At 41.3% G+C, this 17,897-nt stretch overlaps 1 protein-coding gene across 3 annotated transcripts in view; it reads right to left on the reverse strand.

Moving 5' to 3' along the window:
• The window catches only part of SCUBE1 (signal peptide, CUB domain and EGF like domain containing 1), a 301,150-nt gene that overhangs the window by 14,266 nt on the left and 268,987 nt on the right, over window positions 1-17,897 (reverse strand). For all 3 annotated transcript variants that reach the window (XM_084811851.1, XM_084811850.1, XM_084811852.1), the window contains 8 exons: window positions 16,214-16,330; window positions 13,760-13,882; window positions 10,480-10,599; window positions 9,684-9,776; window positions 6,577-6,696; window positions 3,794-3,952; window positions 1,530-1,736; window positions 436-597 (listed from right to left, as the gene is read on the reverse strand). In XM_084811851.1, coding sequence (XP_084667977.1) covers window positions 436-597; window positions 1,530-1,736; window positions 3,794-3,952; window positions 6,577-6,696; window positions 9,684-9,776; window positions 10,480-10,599; window positions 13,760-13,882; window positions 16,214-16,330 — 1,101 coding nt within the window. The remainder of the gene's footprint in view (window positions 1-435; window positions 598-1,529; window positions 1,737-3,793; window positions 3,953-6,576; window positions 6,697-9,683; window positions 9,777-10,479; window positions 10,600-13,759; window positions 13,883-16,213; window positions 16,331-17,897) is intronic.

The following is a 17,897-nucleotide window of genomic DNA, read 5'->3' on the forward strand; positions in this document are numbered from 1 at the left end:
TGACAGAATGCAGTGCCCCCACTCCAACTAGAACAGCAGTTTTCAAATTATCTCTCTTGGATTCCTTGAAAACGTATCGGGGCCTTCTTAAAGAGAAGACAATGACAGCAGAAAACCTTCCCTGAAGGACAACTTGCTGAATGCTCTTGATCTTCCTTTTGCCATGTGCAGCTGCATGACAGCGTTAGATGTGTTCTAGGGCGCACTCAGTTTGCACAGCGCAATAATGAGGGTCAACAGCCTTGGCTTGTGCTCTACGTGAACTGACTATGCAGCACCCTACAACATGTCCCAGGATCTTCTAACAAGTTGATGGGGAACACTGATCTACAGCACTGGCCTACAAACCCTAACCCTCAGCTTTCCTCCTCTCCCTCCTTTTTAACCTCCATACCTTACTTCTGAATGCAACGTTTAGAATCAAATTGCACTTGCCTCCACATTCTGACACATTCCGTGCACCTGCTCCCCCCTGTCCATCATTGCTTGGGCAAGGTTCACAAGAGAGTTGACCTTCTGTATCTTGGTACGTTCCTGGTGAGCAAGGAATGCACTGGTTATGTTCTCCGCTATAATAGGTGCCAGTGCTGCAAGTAACTGGGAAAATAAAAATGGAATCTATATTAAGGACCTTCTTTCTGTTACGATAATTTGTCTTCATAGTATTACTAGTGAGGCAAAGCATTCTGTCACACTTCCCACTCCTGTCTTTCTTCTAATGGTGCATGCGGTCTTAGAATCTTTGGACCAAACCCTTAGATTATGTAAAGTACATAGCATCGCTGCTAACACTACAAGCAAGCTCTGAATCCTTGCATTTAAAACACAATATGGATGGGAGACTGCCTAGGAATCAGGCTTCCTGCACTGAGCAGGGGCTGGACTCAATGGTCTTGTAGGCCCCTTCCAACCCTATGGTTCTATGATGCATATAAATAGTATGCTTCCACGTGCTCCTTTCTGCAAAATGGAACATTTTTCCAGACCCCACTGGTGCTGGTTTAGGGCACAGACTGTTGCCTGTATAAATTATGCACACTGAGCATAATGTGCATATTTTTCTTGTTTTATGTAATTTATTTTGCACTTCTTTAAGTTATGCTGGTGGTGCTAGCCACAGGGCAGGGCAAAGCCCTATGCAGGGCACTGAACCCCTACACCCAACCATAGGAAAGTTGACCTTGGCGCCCTTCTAGATTTTGAGACTTCAGCAGGCACTGCTCACATGCTTCTCAAGCGCATCTTCACCAACAGCCTTTCATAGCCGTCACCATAAAGGTTACACATTTGCTTTCAAGAAAACCTGAAAACAGATTTTTGGGAAAGCCAAATTCTGTGCCCAAACATGCCATTCTGTGCTCCCACAAGACGATGGCCTGTGTATACCTCTGAGTACTGTCATCAATATGATCCTAATGTTGCACTGGGATAGCTGTACGTCATGTTGACCTGAATGACAGGCAAGAAGTCTGGCAGTGTCTCTATTCAACTTTGTGCTTATGCTGTGAAGCATTTTACTTGGGCCTTACCACACTTTCCATCCTGCTGCACTTGCCCTGTGCCACAGGGATCATGTCCTTCAGTGACAACTTTAGCTGCCTTCTGAGCCACCTCATACTCTGTCCCAGAAAACTGAATGTAAAATTGTTGTTTGTTAATAGATTTCCTCAAGGTTTTGATTGCTGTTTGTAGCTTCTGCTCCATCCTTTTCCGCAAACAGTCAACGTTACAGGTGTCTAAGTAGGAAAATGATAACAAAGCTAGAAACGATTCAGAATGAGGCCAGAGTTTTCACAGTTCCCCAGTCTATTTGCAGAGTCACCCTAGTGTTACCGGAGAGAAATTAATTAATTAAATAATTAAAGTCTCCAGGGTGGCTCTGGGTATGCATCCTTCTAATCAGCCTCCAATAAAGGTGTGTGTTTCCGCATCAGCAATGACTGAATGAGCCAATCTCATCTGTTACAGAGATGCGCCAGAATTACTTTTAAAATACAACCACCAGGTGGGGAGCCGCTTGCAGAAAAGTCTGAGAATGTGAAGCCCTGCCCATAGGATTGCATTCTGGTCGGCCAGTTCTGTGGGATGCTGCATGTGTGAATCAAGCCCCACTGTCAGATGATGAGATAGAATGCTCTCTAATGCCTGCTCCTGCATGAACCTGGCTGGATATTAAGATTGCCCTCAGGGGTTCTACTGCATATCCCCATCTGAAATTAGGCAGGTGGTGATGGGAGACAGGGCCTTCTCAGCTGTGGCACCTTGTTTGTGGAACTCCCTTCAGAGAGAGGCTAGCCTTTCTCTGAAGGAATAAAGGCAGCACAAGATGAAAACTTCTGTAGTTGTGTAGGCTTTTGGTGTATGTATGTATGTATGTATTTATTAATTGATTGATTGATTGCTGGAATTTTACCTGCCACTGCAACTCGTTATTGTTTTATCTTTCTAAATAAATGCCATAAAACAATAACAATATATATATTGACTGAGGCACATGTGACGGAAATGGGGCTGGTGGAAATGGACTTCCCTAACTCCTCCTCCTCCTCCTCCTCACAGCTGCTCCTCCAGCCCCCTGAAAATGCTACACAGGAGGAATCTTCTGAATAGATGTGAGATGTGGTGCAGGGGGCATCCCCCCAAATCAGGCAGAGGAACCTTCCGCGAAGGTTGACGTCGAGGGAAGGCAGATCCTGAATCCTCTATATATATTCTATTCTGCTCTGAGAGCCAAGACTGAGGAATGGCTAATAACTGTTTCAATAAACAAACAGTGGCTCTGTTCATATGTAACGCAAAATCATGATGGTTAGGGAATTTCCACTACCCTCAGTGGCTTAGCATGCTGGGGTGTGCGTGTGAGGAAAACCCACTAAACACTAAATGGTTCTGGAACCACCCCAGGTAACCACCACCCCTGCAGCTGGGTTAATGGCCCCAGGAGTGGTTTACTATTACATGTGATGAGCTTTCGATTGGTTAGAATGGGCTCCAAGTGGTTTCTAGGCCGAGACAGCTGCTTAAAGTGTCTGCTACTTCTGGCAACGCTCTAGCCAGCGCAGATGTTCTCTATGGTCTCTGAAGCATCACGACGGATGGAGTGGCTGGCACGTACATTTTCTCAGCGCAAGGGCCACTGGGATCACCGGCAGCAGGAGGATGATTACAGTAACAACACAGGGGGCTGTTTATGGGAACCACACATCGTGGTTTTGCTACCCCGCCCCCTGGGTACCCTAACCACCCTCCCGCTGTGCGCATTTGAACAGGGCCAATGTCTTTAATACACATTTTTGTTGTCATAAATGGCAACGCTACATGTTTAGACACTATACATATATTCCAACATTCCCAACACATTGTTACAGTCTAGCGTGACCCAAGAAACTGAACCCAAGATGGAATTATACAGATAGGAGCGCTCAGTGGGTAATTATCTGTCATCAGGGACTTTCTCTCATATAAGTGAATGCTTGTCATTCATTGTGGGGAAATGAAGAGAGCTACATTTGGGGGATAATGTTGCAGTGGAAGGTAAAATCTGATCTCCACCTTTGCAATGGGATAGTTTATTCCTCATTGACCGAGTTCCTGCAGAAAGGGCAAGATATTGGTGAAATACAGAAGCCCTCAAAACACATACTCATCACAACCACAAGCATATTATGCTAATAAATGCATAACAATGTGGTGAGTGAAATTTTTTTTGAGTGTGAAACTTTCACTGAAGCAATTAGTTTCCTAATGCATGAACGCTTGCTAAAAGCAACAGCAAAAGATGACTTTCACAAACCTGAGACTTCCTCAGATTTCATCTCCATTTCAAATTCAGCGGTGATATGGGATACTTCCTTTGATGGTGATTTCCGGCCACGACGTTTTTTCTTCGAAGAGTCACACTTGAGGCTCACAAAGGTTACCTGGCAGTTGTCTGTACAAGGGAATTGACCTCCTTTGCATAACAGAAGCAACATGGAAAAGAAATCAAAGCGCAAGGTAGCATTGTTGCAGTTGTGTCAGCTGAGTTATTATTGGTGCAGAAGGTGGTTTATTAAAGAGATCTTCATGCAACATTTGCCTTTTGTGAGTAAGGGATACAGAGATGCCCACATCATAAACATCACTGCAATAGGATCTTGATTATCAACACCTTGGTCGTCTGAAACTTCTGCTTCTCCATATTTGATGTATGCCCATAAAGAAGTTTTACACCAGTGCCATCTTATTAAAATAGACCTCACTTTTATCTCATTTGAACTCTGGATTATGTCATGACCCCAGGTCTGAGCAGTGACCTCGATGTGGATCTTGGGGAGGGAGCACACGTACTAAGAGACAAGACTATCTCCATTGGCAGAGGAACAGAACATGGACTCTTGGGTGGATGAAAGCCTGCTGTTGGACTCAAATTCTGAACTCAGGCACACAGGCCATCTTAGTGAGCAGCTTGAGCCCTCAGAAAAATCTACATACCAACCATCCAGGGCTCTACATTCCTCATAACTCCTTGCCTGAGGTGCCAATGAACCTTCCAAGAGCATCACAGGAACACAAGTCTCCAGGCTAGAGCAAGTCCCCTTTAAGCCCTGTGCATTCTTTATTGCGAGGCGTGGCCTGGAACAGCTCTCAGGTATAATGTCTCAGATGTGCTTTCTAGCTCTGTGGAGCAGGTTCTCTGCTGCCCTTTGGAGCTGTCCAAGGTCTATGTGAATCCTGTATTTGACTAGAGACTATCTTTTATCCTGCACAGTGGCCTTCAGGGTCTCTACTGCTGAATATGCGGCACCAGTATGGAACACATTGGCACATGCGAAGCAAGTAGATATTGTTGTGAATGAGGCAATGCGCATAGTGACGGGATGCCTCAAACCAATGCCCGTTAATAAACTATATTCTCTTGTTGGCATTGCCCCACCTAAGATTAGAAGGGAAGTAGAAGCAGATACCGAAAGAACTAAGCAAGAGACTGACTCTCGTCACCCTTTGAGCAGATATATTCCCCCAATTGGTCGACTTAGATCTAGAAAGAGTTTTATGTCAAGAACTAATATCCTAGAGGGGACCAAAGAACAGAATCGAATAAGTAAATGGAGGAATGAGATTACCGACTTGAGTATTTTAACGAAGGAAGAAATGGCCACTGGAAATACTCTCCCTTATATAGTTTGGAGGACAATGAACAGGATGAGGGTGGGGGTATCAAGGTGTACGATGAATGCATTTAAGTGGGGGCTGCTGGCTGACAACAATACATTAAGTGAATGAGGAGAAACCCAAGACCCAGCGCATCTGACAGTGTGTTGATTACTGCCAGAGTCTTGTACTGTTGACGACCTACAGCAAACTAATGACAAAGCTGTGGCGGTGGCTACATTTTGGCAGAGCTAAGTTTGATCTGGACACCAAATAAATAAATAAATCCTGTACAGTTTTTACAGATAGCTCCCCAGCTGTCGTCTACTGGCTAGCTACCAGTCCGCTGCCCGAATGCCCAGCCCTCCCTCAGGATTGTGCCCAGTATCCAGGAGCCCCAACTGGCATAAACAAAGCAGATTATCAATAATAACTGATCTTCCAATTATCAGAAACTTTGGACAGTGGATTTTGCATAATTTGTTCCTTCAGTGACATCAGTCAATTTGCTGACTAGTTAAAAGATGTACGTATGTTTAATGTTCATTTTGCTCAGCCAAATCAGCATGAAGAAGTACTAGGAACCATGCCAAGCCAAAACAGCCCCAAATGTTTTAGTTTTTCTAGTGTCATGGACATCTACGGGATGTTGCCTCTAACACAGAGGTCTCCAAACTTTTGGGGCTCGTAGGCACATCTGGCATTTTGAAAAAATGCCCTGGGCACCACCACAAATTGGCTGCTGTAGCCCACCCTTATCTGTGTTTGTGTGTACATGAATATGCGACCTGTGTGTGTGCTGATCACTCTGCTTTCTCTCTCTCTCTGGCTTCGTTCTCTCTTCCCTCTCTCTGGTTCCACCTTCCTTCCTTCCTTCCTTCCTTCCTTCCTTCCTTCCATCACTCTGCTCCTCTCCCTCTCTCTCCCTTTCCTTCTCTGACTCCTCTCCCCCCCCCGCTCCCCATTCCCATTTCACAGTGGGGCAAAGAAAAGCCCCTCCCTGCCAAAAGTCCATCCCCTCACCAAACACCCTGTTGCCCCAAGGATCCTTGGTGGGGGGTGCATCCTAGCCATTACATGCAGACATTACTGGATATGGTAGCAGCACTAGCACTGAGTTAAAAGGAAGCAGTATTATAGTCCCCACAATGAGAAAGGATCTGCATTTGGAAAGGCCTTCCAACAAAATATTCCCCACATGCAGTTGCCTTAGTAAATTGCAAACCATATTAAAAACACACACACACAAGAATTGAACGTTAGGCAAAGGACCTTGTAAAGGCAAATTAATTTCCAGGTTAGTCGAATGCAAAACTGAGATCACATTGAGTTGCGAATCCCACTTAAAAAATACTGCTAGCTTTTTTTTCCTGAACAGAGAAAAATCAGCCCCCCAAATGAACACACAGCTGGTTGATCTGTCAAAACACACCCACACCATACCTATAATAGCCTGCTGCTTTCCGACATCTTTAATTTTTTCTTTGCTTCTAGGCCTTAAGTGACACTTTGCATCCTTGATTTTGAAACGAGCCTTCTGTTTGATGGGTGGCGCTAATATGTCTAGAGAAAGAAAATTAAAAGTTATCATTTGCTGTATTTTCAAGGACACCTGGAGAGTTTTTGTAGGATAAATCAGAGAGAAGGTAACTTTAATCACTTCATAGCACTGTGTTTTCCCACTGCCATTACAGATTTCATACTGTTGATTTGTATGCAAACATGCTACTTTTCAATATTAAGAATGATCCTTAACTGATGTATGAGGTAATGAAGCTCAGAGGGAGGACAGCAAGCACCAGGTTGGACTGGGAGCAGGAATTGTGAAAGTTTTGTACAGCCGAGAAATACTTTGCTTTCTCAGCAGAACGGAAAACACAATTATTTCTGCATGAAACTGGGTCTCAGTTGATTGAAAAAGACGTTCCAAAGGACTACAGCAATGACTGCAAAGACCAGGAATCCAAGAATGAAGCTTCCAAAGCTTTCATCAAGATCATCCAGGCCACGAAGCTGGCCCAAGCTAAGACAAAGGCGACTGAAACTAAGAAAGCATGTTGCAGGGAGATGAAAAAGTTTCTCTCTGGATGCGAAAAAAAATGTAGGGACCGAGAAGTACAAGCCAGTCACACTTCTTGTTCCTCCAACTTGCTGCCAAATCTGAAATAACTCTTCTGTCTCTAGCAAATAAAGGCATATATGTGGCTGTTGTGGTGATGGAGCTTCCGTCTGGCTTTGTTAGAACAGAAAATTTAGAACCAGAGAACTGGTGGCAACAGCGAAACTACAAGGTATCACATGTTCTCCAGGAGGTTGAAAGAAACCAATAATAATGGGATGAAGTCTGCGGCATTAGCCAAGACTCTTCCTGCAGCAGAGGTCAGCTCACGCTTCTCTCTGTTTGAGGACTAGCTTGACAGTCCATTGACTGGGTTGCATTTGATAGTTTTGTAGGAAGTGCTGATCCAAATGACCCTGAAACATTTTTATGCAGAATTTTCACCCACCCAGTAAGAATTCAGGGCTCCAGTGGTGGCCAGCGTACTCCTCTGCTACAGTCTGCAGGAGCTGTGCAAATTGGTTGACACCCCTGAGGTTTACCAGGCAGCCGCCGGAGTGATCACATCGCTCTGGTGCTGAAGGAGTTGCACTGGTTATCAGTTGTTTTCCAGGCCAAATTCAAGGTGTTGGTTTTGACCTTTAAAACCCTATATGGTTCTGGCCCAGCCTTTCTCAAGGAGCGCCTCCAGCAGCAGCAGACAGGCTGCTTAATAAGATCAGCCTCAGATGGCCTTCTCTCTGTTCCATCAGCCAGGACAGCTAGGCTGGTGAGGACGACGGAGAGGGCTTTTTCTATTTTGGCCCCCACTCTGTGGAACTCCCTAGGGAACTCCGCCATGGCCCCTCTTTAATGAGCTTCTGCCATGCATTAAAAACGTGGTTGTTCAGGCAGGCATTTGGGGTGGGTTAGCGTATTTTAGAAATATGACATTTTAAAGTAGAATGTTATTGTTTTAAAATTGTATTGCTAAACATCGCCCAGAGTGGCCGGATGACCGGCCAGATGGGCGATTAAGAAATCCAATAAATAAATAAATAAAACCACAGGTAGTACCAAAACAACAACAACAACCACGACTAACTCCAGCCACACTTCCTGCTTCTCTCTCATTGAACAGATGCAATCCAGAAACAGGTATGTTTGCTTTAGCGAGCATTAGGGATTGAACTGCACACTTCCAGATTTCACCCTCTGACAATACAGGCACACCATAAGCAGGAATATATAAAAAGAAGCTGTAAGACACAAAACAAAAAGCAATCTAATGATCTGATCATTGTTTTAAGTTGAAAAGCTATGGTGAAAAGAAAATGGGGAACCCAAACCTTGCACTTGGCTGTGTTTTTATATAATTGGTATGCAGCACTTACAGACACAAAAACTTTCGTGTGTGTGTATGATATATATCACACACATGCATGCATATATATATGCATGCATGCCCTATTCAGATGTTATGAAAAGTGGTGAAACTCACCACTCAGGCAGGAACAGGGCCGACTGAACAGCCTCACCATTACACCACGTCATAGCTTCACCCAGAGGCATCCATGCGCACAGTGTGAATGCCTGCAGTGGGAAGGCCTCTGCGTGCACAGCTGTACACACGCGGGCTTCCACACAATTCAGAAACCTGCGCAATGGGCGTTCCGAATCATGCAGAAGCTGTACAAAGGCACCCCAGCTGAAGGTGTTCACACTGTATGCACGGATGCCTACAGGTAAAGCCATGATATAAAGTGACATCAAGGGGTGGGACTACTCAGCGCGGCCTCATTCCTGCTCACCTGGTGAGTTGCACCACTTTTAATAATCCCTGAATAGGGCTATCTACAAAGAGAGAGAGAGAGAGAGAGAGAGAGAGAGAGAGAAGCCCACTCTGAGTTAGTCAAGTCTGGGGTACATTACAACAGCAGAATACCATTTGGGTTTTCTATTGTTCCTGTTTTGAGGAGATGAAGCACTGAGCTTTATGCTCTCCCTGGAAATTTGGGCAATGGGGTTCTTTTTCAGCCTTCTATGTATTCTGTATAGCCCTAGTCAACAAGTAATTTTTAACAAGAGCCATATTTTGAGTTGAGAACATGTAGAAGTGCCGACAACATTGGTTCCTTGACTCACTTCCACATGAACCAAGGTAAAGGGCTCTTTTAAACCCATCCTTTCCAGGGTGAACAACAACAAGGGTGTGGCAGAGCACACCCCTCCCCCAAAGGGCTTCATATTGGAAAGGGGGATAAAGAGCCCTTTCCCCCTGTCACAGATCCCCTGGGAAAATGTAGCTAAGGCTGATAATACAGGGGAGGAGGGTTGGAATTGGAGGTTATGCGGTGGGCCAGACGGGAAGTCCTGGAGGCTTAACTGAACCTCCAGACCAACAGTTGAATACCCTTCCTGTATAGTTATACATCCTAGAAGTATGTATATACACACCAAGATCATGGATGTTTGGGAATTGTATCTATCATCAGAAAGTAAAGAGTAATACCTGCACAGCTAGGAAGTGTAGTGTTGCGTTTCTGTTGTGACTTGCCTTGCTGTACTGGCATTCCACAGCTTACTGAATAACTATTCTCTGAGTCTGAGCAAAAGAAAAGGGGAAAAAACCCAACAAAATGCATTATTATTATTTATTACGTATCACCCCATAGCCAAAGCTCTCTGGGCAGTTTACAAAGATTACAACTTTAAAAACACAGTATACAGAGGTTAAAAGGCATTTACATAAAAACACACAAACAGACAATATATACAAAGGGAACATATATCTAAAACATCTTCAAGCAATTAGCTTCAAGCAATGTAATGAGATAATGGAACATCTTTCATTTCATTCACCTGCACTTTTGTATAAATATGAATAATATTTATTTATCACTTTGTCATTGCAGATGCCCCTTCATGGATCACTGCCTTGTTGTAGCGAAGGGGCTTGCGTAACTCAGTGAAGCCATAAGCTATGCCGTGCAGGGCCACCCAAGACGGACAGGTCATGGTGGAGAATTCTGACAAAATGTGGTCCACTGGAGAAGAAAATGGCAACCCACTCCAGTATTCTTGCCAAGAAAAACCTATGGAATGTATCACAAGGCTAAAAGATATGATGCCGGAAGATGAGCCCCTCAGGTCAGAAGGTGTCCAATATACTACTGGGGAAGAGCAGAGGAATTGCAAATTTATACAAGCTTTAGTCTTTTAAGAGTCTTGAAACGATCCATAGTAAACAAAAGGAACTTCAATCTTTGTATTAACTAGGAAAAATAAGAGAGTTGTTTGATTCAAACCTGGGACAAAAAGTGTATTGGAAGGACAGGATAAGGAACAGCTCTCGATTCCTCCCGATTTGCTGCAGATCAGCTGAGCTTTTGCAGCTGGCTTGGCATTTGGAAGACATTTCACCATCTCTGAGGAAGAAGCAACAGGAAATCACTCATTCAAACAACTTCATGGTCTTCCAGTTAAGGTATTCACTTCTTCAAGTGGGAAATGAAACAGGGGAAGGAATGAGCAGCAGAGAAAGCATGCAAGCCTCCTTTGGCCTGTACTTGAGGGCAGGGACAAACCTGAGTGAAAATAATGTCTGAACACGTCCTAGATCCATAAGAAATCCAAAATCCAGTTCATGGGACCCCTTGTGAATACATTTCTTATGCAAGTACACAAGATTTATATAAGAATAATTATGAGCTCATTTTCAAAGAGTTTACGGAATTAATTGAGCAATGGCCAACTTTGATTTATTGTTTCTGAGTTGCATTTCCGTTAAAATTGTATTGTTGCCTAAACTGAATTTCCCACTCAAAATAAAAAAAAATGGGAAAGGTTTTATTTAAGCCTATTTGGAACAATACGAAAGCAAGAGTTAAGGCACTTACAGCACAGGCCTAAGGCCCTTAGATGGCTCTCCAAGGGAAATTAGGATGAGGTTAAGGTGCCTCTCCACTAGCAGGAAACTCATCCATCCCTCCAGTCCCTGGTATGCTAGCAGAAAGCGCTGCAGGTACACTGGGTTGGAACTGGACTTAGTCATGCTTAGAGTGGACTCATTGGAATTAATGGAACTTGAGTTAAGACTGATGAGTCCCATTGATTTTAATGGGTCTCCTCTAAGCACGACTAAGTCTGGATCTATTTTAACCTATTGGAGCTAATATTGAAATGTTAGTTTTGGAGTATTGGTCGTCATCAGGGTAACCTTTTCTTACAAAGGAATATTTTGGGAAAATGTTTTAAAGATGAGAAAATGGTATATTATGCCCATAAAAGGTCATCAAATAAACAAAATATATACCCCAATGTACTGGAAATGTAAACGCCAGTGAGAAGATTTCTATCATATATACTGGGCTTGTCCATTAGCCAAAAATATTGGAAGAATATAAAAACATGGATGGAAAAAATCTCAATTAGATCAGACCCTATTTTTGTTTAGTCATATAACCATAGGTTAATAGAAAGACAACATTACAAATTTATTATTTATATATTTATTTAAAGCATTTTTACCCTGCTCTTCAGCTGAAAACAGCTCATAGAGTGGCTAACAAAGGTTAATAAGACAAGATAGTTATATGACTGGCTGGCTGAGTTCTTTACTGAAAGAAGCCAAACATATCTCATGTAAAGGAATACATTATACGAAATAGGATTATGCTGCCTATTGCTAAACTATCTAATTATATAACAGTGTGAGGGGGAAAAGGCAAACATTTACCAATTACTAATTGGCTTACCATTTAAACCAAAAGCTATATATCCCAGTTTACAATTTACAATATTGTCTTGAAATCTTATGAAGTTTCTTTGTCTGTAAACCCCTGTACAAGTACTTGTGTACTTTCATCCCTGAGTAGCAATCTTTTGAAGTACTATGTTTTAAAAATCTCCTATATCTAGTAAAATTGTAATAATAGTGAGTTATATTCAGTGGTTTATGACGTTATAGTACTGTGCGTGTAGATATTTTTGTTAGTATTAGCATATTTAAAATGTAAAAAAACCCAACCCATAGTCATCAATCCAATCCCTCTCCTACCACAAATAAAAGTAAACAATCATTTTGCATTAAGTATCTGCAGGATAAATTCATAAAACAATCACAAACGTAAAACGTTAAGTTGGAGCCAATCTATTTTGGATACAAGGTAGTATAATAAATTTCCATTTTCAATAGGTTTTTAAGATATTATATGCATTTTGAAAAGTAACCAATAGGTGGCACTACGACCCACATATTTGAATTATTCACCACACTGTAAAATGAATACAAACTAACAGGGGTTATACAGAACTATGTAACATTTGTATTGCTTCCATCAGCATTTTCTTTCCTGCAATTTGATTGCAGTTCTCACACTAACTCTGAACCATTTTTAAAACCTTTGAACCAGTTATGAAGTACCTTAGATTAGTAGATTAGTTTTATAACCTAGTGTGCGTCCAATGTAAATTGTATAAAATGAATACAATGGTAAAGTTTTCATTTGACCAAAAAAATTACCTATTTTTAAAATCATATTATTTATGCTCACTAATACCAGAATGGAATGGGAGTAGCTTAAACTGTGAACAAAAAGCATAAATGTGTATATTAAGGGGAAAGTGCAAAGAAAAATGAAATGCATGAAAACGTGTGCGAGAACTTTAAAAAATAACATTTGCAAACTGTTGCAGAAATGGGAAAGAACTTGTATTGGGGGGGGGGAAGCAGCTACATTATAGAAAGTGAAAGAGACAGAATCCTCCATCCATACTTATCACTAGTTCTAGTTTGGAATTTTAAATCACAAAGGAATTACAAATGATTTTTTAAAACTAAAGTGGGTTTGTAAACCTTAGAGTTGGTTGTGCTAGTGTTGTGGATTCCAATTAAGCCAAAATCCTACTTACAACTTAAAAAACCTTAAATAGTTCCAGTACTGTAGCACACTTGGAAATAGACAGCCTTGTGTTGGCTTTCAGGACTGGGTTTGCTAACTTTCAAAAATAGAAGAGATCAAAATAGTCTAAGCATGCCAGTTACACTGGACTGACGTCTCAACCATGGTTAAGAGATTAGGAGACCTCTGTGGATTCCTTCCCTCTTCCCCTTCCACATGCAAATTCCTCCCTCCTTTTCATTTTTGGAGCTAAACATGGTACAGCGTCACGCGCACCAGGGTTTTCACTACTCGTGGTTAGGTCTGAAAATCATAGTTTGCAACCATGGCTTGGAAGCGGATTTGAAAACTGCTGTTTGATCTAACCAAGTTTAGTGAAAATGCTGGTGTAGAAGGAATGCTATATACCATGATTAGCTCTGAAAATGTAAAGGAAGGAAAAATCTGCACAGAGAGGGGAGGAGGGAAGAGGAAAGAGAAGGAAGAAATCTTTTAGCCTGCAGGGTGTCCCCATCTTCTAATCACGGTTTAGGGACTGGGATGCATTGCATCTGCGCCAGGCCACTCCTAGCTTGAAAAATGACCTTTCCTGTGTGCATCGATCCATTGATTTAATCAATCTGTTTATAGGCTGCACTTCAGTGCCAGATGTGAAAAAAGGTTTCTGTTCTGAAATGTTACTCACCAACGCAATCCTTTTTATTCCAGTGTAACTTCTTCCCAGATGGACATAAACATTCATAAGTCCCCATCGTATTAAGGCATCCATAGTCACAGCTGCCATTGCTGATGCTGCATTCATCAATATCTAAAAGTATTTTTAAATAAAGTAATGTTATACTATCAGAGTATACTATACTATGCAAAAGTACTAAAAAATTTATATATACACAGACAGCCACACATATACAGACACACAAACACATATATACAGACACACACACTGAGGCAAAGCGCTAGATACGCTACAGAGTTGTGTGCAAGATCTGTGGGTATCCCTTCATAAAAGCTTCTCATACCACAACATATCTTCAGGAGCGCCTCCAGCAGCACCAGACAGGCCGCTTAACAAGATCAGCCTCGGATGGCCTTCTCTCTGTCCCATCAGCCAGGACAGCTAGACTGGTGGGGACGAGGGAGAGGGCCTTTTCTGTGGTGGCCCCCACTCTGTGGAACTCCCTCCCTAGGGAACTCCACCATGCCCCCTCTTTAATGAGCTTCCGTCGTGCATTAAAAACGTGGCTGTTCAGGCAGGCATTTGGGGTGGGTTAGGGTATTTTAGAAAATGTTTTTATTGTAGAATTTTATTGTTTTAAACTGTTTTTATTGTATGTTGTACATCGCCCAGAGTGGCTGGGTGACCAGCCAGATGGGCGATTAATAAATTTAATAATAAATAAATAAAATAAATAAAATAAATAGCCAGCCTGGGCAATGTTTGTGGCATAATTAAATGGCAGCTTACATGAATGAAAGTGGCTGCAAAAGCCATCCCTAACAACCAACCAAAGGTATGGGATAAGCCACTATGGGATAAGCATACACAGAAGACATCACTGTCCACTCCTACAACCACTAAGTAACAGTATAGAGAACTGTGACCCTATAGGAAAGTGTTTTGATTACTTGAGCTTTTTTTTTTTTTTAAGGCACAAGGAACTTCCGTTTGTACTAATGTAGCCTGACTAGAGCCAAAGCATATTTTGTATATAATTGGTGAAGAGCTCTGTGTGACATTTCATAGAATCATAGGGTTGGAAGGGGCCTACAAGACCATCAAGTCCAACCCCCTGCTCAATGCAGGAAGCCTGATTCCCAGTCGGTTGAAACATGCACACCACATTAGCCAAAACAAATGGCTTATTAGCCACCTAATTCTTCTCTGCTGATATCAAAGTCTTAAATTTCAGCTATAGAGTTAATTACTTTTAAATCACAAAGATACAGGACTCCAAATATGCTGTATAAATTAAAAGTTGCCAAAATTACATTTTCCATGGTCTGATTGTGTTGGAAGAATAATATGTATTTAAGCAAAGACTGTTGACTCTGCTACTTAAATGGTCCTCAAGAAAATTATAGGCAGTCCAAGATACTTGTCTAATATGTGTCACTGATATTCTAACAACAGACATGAAGATTTAGAGATATTTGGTCTAACTTCAGCATCACTTGTTTAGACTACTTTTATTAGCATTTAGGTATGAATTTCATATGCTTCATGTATATGAAAACTGTAATAAAAATCTGTCATTGTTCCCTGAATTAAACAAAATAAATATGAATAGATTGTTGTTGTTGTTGTTGTTGTTGTTGTTGTTATTAACATTTCTATACCGCCCCATAGCCAAAGCTCTCTGGGCAGTTTACAGAAATTAAAACATTAAAATACAATATACAAAGTTTAAAAGCCATTTACATAATGTACACAAAGACGATAGAATATTGTCTTTAACAACTATTTTAGGCTGCAATCCTGCACACAGAAATGCTGTTTAAACGTCATTGAAGTCAATGGGAATAAAGCTGACAAACATCCTCCTTGGAATTCCTTTAATGGTTCTCTGGATCCATGAAAGGTTCCTACCACGGTGCTTGTCTGCCACGTGGTGTGTTTACGTAACATACAATTGACTCCTGTCCCCTTGAGAGGAACATCACTTGCATGATATGTATACAAGCAAGGATGTTTTTACATAGGTCAGGACTGGTACAGGTATCATTGCAGAGGCAGTGTCAGACACACCAGTAAAGGTATGTATGAACAGAGGTATGCAATTTCATGAGAATAACTCATATTTGTTCCTAGATATATTTTTATACACAGAATAAGATTAAAACAGTAGGAATAAGATTTTTAAAACAATGCTGGACAACTCCAAATGTATTTGAAGAAGCACAGTACAAATCAGGCACACAGAACATCAATGACATTCTATCCCCACCACCCGCAAAATTAGACTGTCCTTTATACATTTATTAGTTAAGAGTTACATCTTTCCACATTGTGGACTAAGGTTCTCACTGTGGTTATCCCCCTTGTCACTACAATTCTGAGGTCTTAAGAAAGGGCGCAGCTTATCAAAGAATTACAGGCTACATGCAAAAGAAATTTGAAAAAGAATCAGATTCTCCAAACCTCCACAGTGTGTCATTCCATACAATGTGTAACCTTTATGGCACAGACATTCAAAACTTCCAGGATAGTTGATACAGGTATGGTCGCAGGTCCTTTCAAATGAACATTCATCTATATCTTGGTTTAGAATAAAAAGAAAAATATATTGAGAAATTGTGCAAGCTTGACAATTGTAATTTAACAGTCATGTTCAATATTATTGAGAAATAAAGGTGAACATGAATGTGTTTCTCAATAATGTGTCAATAATGGCTAATGAACTGGAAAGATATGAACAAGACATACAAGGTTTGGTTTCCTCCAAGAAATGCTTGCAGATGCTTCCCAATACAGGGCAATGCAGATTACCTGTGTGTTCACCATATCCAATAATGAATATGTTTTGCTTTTTTCCCTTCTCAAAGATTATCTCCATGTTGGAAATTGTCACGTGGAGCAGTCCTTAATTAATCAGAAAGGTTCAACAAATGTTAAAATATGAGTTGAAATACAGGGTGGAGATTAGAGGTGTGCACTGACTCCCAGATTCGACTCAGACCCCGATTCAGCACTTTGGGAAATGGCTCCTGTGCCATATTGCAAACTACTTTTGAAAGTCACTCCTTTGCAAAAGTGGTTTATTATATAGCATGGACAGCTGCTGCTTGAGAATCACCTGCACCCTTTGAATGCACGGAACTAGTTGCACAGTTCTTTAGATTCCAGCCTTTGTGCTTTGTTCAGATAGCCCTTCTTCCACGGATACTTGCCACATCTAGTTGGGATGGAGGGGGGAGCCCCAAATGTTCTTGAGCGTGAATCTGCCCTATATAAACTATACTTTGTTAATAGATATTGCATTCACATGATAGTCAATCTGTGACAGCCTTTCCCCTCATAGAACATAGCAATGACATAATTGCTGTATTGAACGGGTATTTAACATGATCATGTCAACTGGATGTCATATGCTCATGTCAACTGGATGTCATACGCTTATGAAAATTGAATTTGCATGTCCACACTAGATAGTGGCATGAACTCACACAAACTGTAGAATCATGCTGTATAGAGAAGAATTTGATGGCTTGTACAGAATTCTTAAGTTTCTCAGGCTCTTTTAAATTAGATTTTAGCTTTTTTGGATATGGCCTTGAAATACTTTTATTCTAGCTGTGTCCCATCTCTTGTCATTTAGACTGCCCAAAACATGTTAGGACAAATAGAATTCTCAGTAATCAGCACAAACGCTCTCTCTAGTCTTAACTATTCAGCAGTCACCGAATAATACAAGTATACAGTTGGATCTCTAAATCCATTATCATGGAATTTTTAGTCAGTGGAAATCACTTCAATGGTAGCAAGATTAATCTTTCAGTTCCTTGGGTATCAACCCCTTTAGAACATGAGCATGAATGACATGATGTAATCCTTGGGTTGTATCCAATGTTAGTCCTACTTAGAGTAGACCCACTGAAATGAATGGGACTTTAGTCAGGATTACATGTTGGGAAAAAGGGTATCACCCGACAAACAAATGTACTTCTGTTCTCCAGTGACACATCCACTTATTATAAGCAAATATAGTTCTAGTAACAAGACTACCACGTCCACTATCTACTTCCAATTCTTATGCTAATGAGATTATTAAAAGAAGCATGTTATAAAAGCAGTGAAGAGGCATTTTAAGCATTCAAACACAGCA

Source organism: Heloderma suspectum, chromosome 7, assembly GCF_057233095.1.
Source record: "Heloderma suspectum isolate Gila_16-S chromosome 7, 16-S_ref, whole genome shotgun sequence".
Lineage (NCBI taxonomy): Eukaryota > Metazoa > Chordata > Lepidosauria > Squamata > Helodermatidae > Heloderma > Heloderma suspectum.